A 2089-nucleotide genomic window follows, 5' to 3' on the forward strand; every position below is an offset into this window, starting at 1 on the left:
GTGTCCATGTCCTTGAGGGTGCTTAGCTTGTTTGCCTTGTTGGGGGTTGGGCCCTTGGTATTGGGCCCTTAATTGTTTTTTGGACAAATTGTTGTACGCTAACCAGCCAACGATTAATGATGTGGTCAGTCTTCCTGAAGCTGGAGAATGGAGTCTTTACCCTGATTTCCACTGCCCCAAAACTGGAGGGTTGGTTAAACCATAAACCGCATCGGTTACTTACTTTATGCGGATTTGGCCGCAATTAAATCTGTACTAATTACCACAACAACAAGACAATTAAGAAAATATGCCAAGAAATTATAAAAATATCAAAACGAAACACGGGAAAAGGGTTAATCATTGCTTGGGAAACAGTTTTATGGGTCTGTTCAGGAAGCAGCCATGACGAAATTCAATTATACATAGGCTGAGATGAGTTTACGGAAAAGTTGAGATAAATGAAAAGAAAGCACATTAAATTCTGTTTAAAGATATTATTTGTTTATTATGGGTTTCACCCTTTATTCTTTATTTCGGAATTTAGCAATGATTCCAAGGATGCGATCTTTAATTTAAAATTTAGTACAATTATGTGACTTGGACCACATCCAGTTGCTGTTGAGTGGCATAGAACTCCTCGTCGGACTCGAATATGATGTGGCTGAAGCGAAACTTTTTCGAGTGGCAGGGCGGGACAAGGGAGGGATCTAGGGCGGCGGCTAGGTGCTCGTTGGCATTCAGTTCGCTGACCAGCTCGATCATCATCGAGTAGGAGATGAGCAGAGGGCGTCCATTAATGGCGCGCCACGCCATGACGCTGTAGTGTATATCGCGTAGCTCAGAATCAGTGCTGGCGAAGGTATATCTAACACGGTAGCCATTATAAGGTGTCAGAAATACATGGTGAATGGACTTCCTCGTGGCATTTTTCGGTATGGTGGCATTGCATCCAGTTGAGCAACCAGTGTCTTCGTTCGACTTTTTCAGTGATGGCCGTGGTGTAGAGCCAGGGATATCCATTGTGTTCGGTGAGTCTTCATCCATGAATAAAGAGCTGATGTTGCTCTCGCTGCTGATATCCATACCGTCCTTGCTCTCGCTTCTGGTTTCCCCATCCAGCAAACACAGGGGCCCCGTATCGGTCTTACTGGTTAGCGATAGTTTGGAGCGCAGAAACTGCATTTCGTCTACATCCGTCATCAGGAGAAGGTAATGCACCTGTCCGTCGGGGCGCACAGCCTTCAGGAACATCCTCCGGAATTGTTCGGCATTTTGCATCAGTCGCAACATCAGCTGCGTGGGTGTGATATGGCCAAAGAGCTCGTTGAATTCCAGCCGAGCTGCATGGGACACACGAGTACCCATGCACAGGGCATCCGCATGGAGACACACGGCCCTCGAGAGGAAAGTGCCCAACACCCTCGGGCAACCGGGGCACAAAACACGACGACGTTTACGGCAGTAGATCATTTCAGTGTCGCGTTTGATGTACTCTGCCGACATCACAATCTGATTGAGACCATAATAGATCTGATCGAAGGACGAAATGTTATCCACCTGTAAGCAATGCCGAAATTTGTATGGCACTCTCATTGGGTAAAAAGGTATCTGATCGATAAGACTGTATGCTCGTGACGGAATCAGCTCAGTGGCACAGTTGCTGCAGTGCAGAGAGAAGGGCTTGTTGGCCACCAGGTTTATGCGCAAATCCATGATATCTATCCTCTGCGTTTGGCGCATTAGGAGCTCCAAATTGATGTCACGCAGCTTCAGATTAAAGCGAATGTAGTCAGCAAACTTACGCGCCTGGTTGTCAGAGAGTTCGCCGTTTCTCATTCTATGCATGTTGACAATCTTGAAGTAATCTCCCACTCTTATGCGGTGTTCGGTCCTTTTTTCGTTCCAGCATATTGAATTGGAACCAATCCCAATATTTTCTTTGTTCTTCTCGTTCTCGTTGTCTCTGGAGATTGTGCCCGGCTTCAGCAAGTCCATCGATTTCACCAACACGACATTGAGGCAATTGGTAATGGGCAAAAATAGAGATATCACCTGATCCAGCGGCATTGTCGCAAATTTAGTTAAATCTAATTGTCTATTGTCTAAT

The 2089-nt window shown here is 45.9% G+C and overlaps 1 protein-coding gene across 1 annotated transcript; it reads right to left on the bottom strand.

The window, feature by feature from the left end:
* Positions 1-539: 539 nt before the first annotated feature.
* On the bottom strand, positions 540-2089 carry LOC117586162. The gene has a single exon (XM_034276062.1). The coding sequence runs from the start codon at positions 2047-2049 to the stop codon at positions 571-573; it is 1479 nt and encodes a 492-aa protein (XP_034131953.1). The 5' UTR covers positions 2050-2089; the 3' UTR covers positions 540-570.

The sequence above is a fragment of the Drosophila guanche genome, unplaced genomic scaffold (genome assembly GCF_900245975.1).
Source record: "Drosophila guanche unplaced genomic scaffold, DGUA_6, whole genome shotgun sequence".
Classification (NCBI taxonomy): Eukaryota; Metazoa; Arthropoda; class Insecta; order Diptera; family Drosophilidae; genus Drosophila; species Drosophila guanche.

Coding starts and splice junctions, on each gene's coding strand:
- LOC117586162 (XM_034276062.1), bottom strand. CDS start 2,049: ATGCCGCTGGATCAGGTGATATCTCTATTTTTGCCCATTACCAATTGC.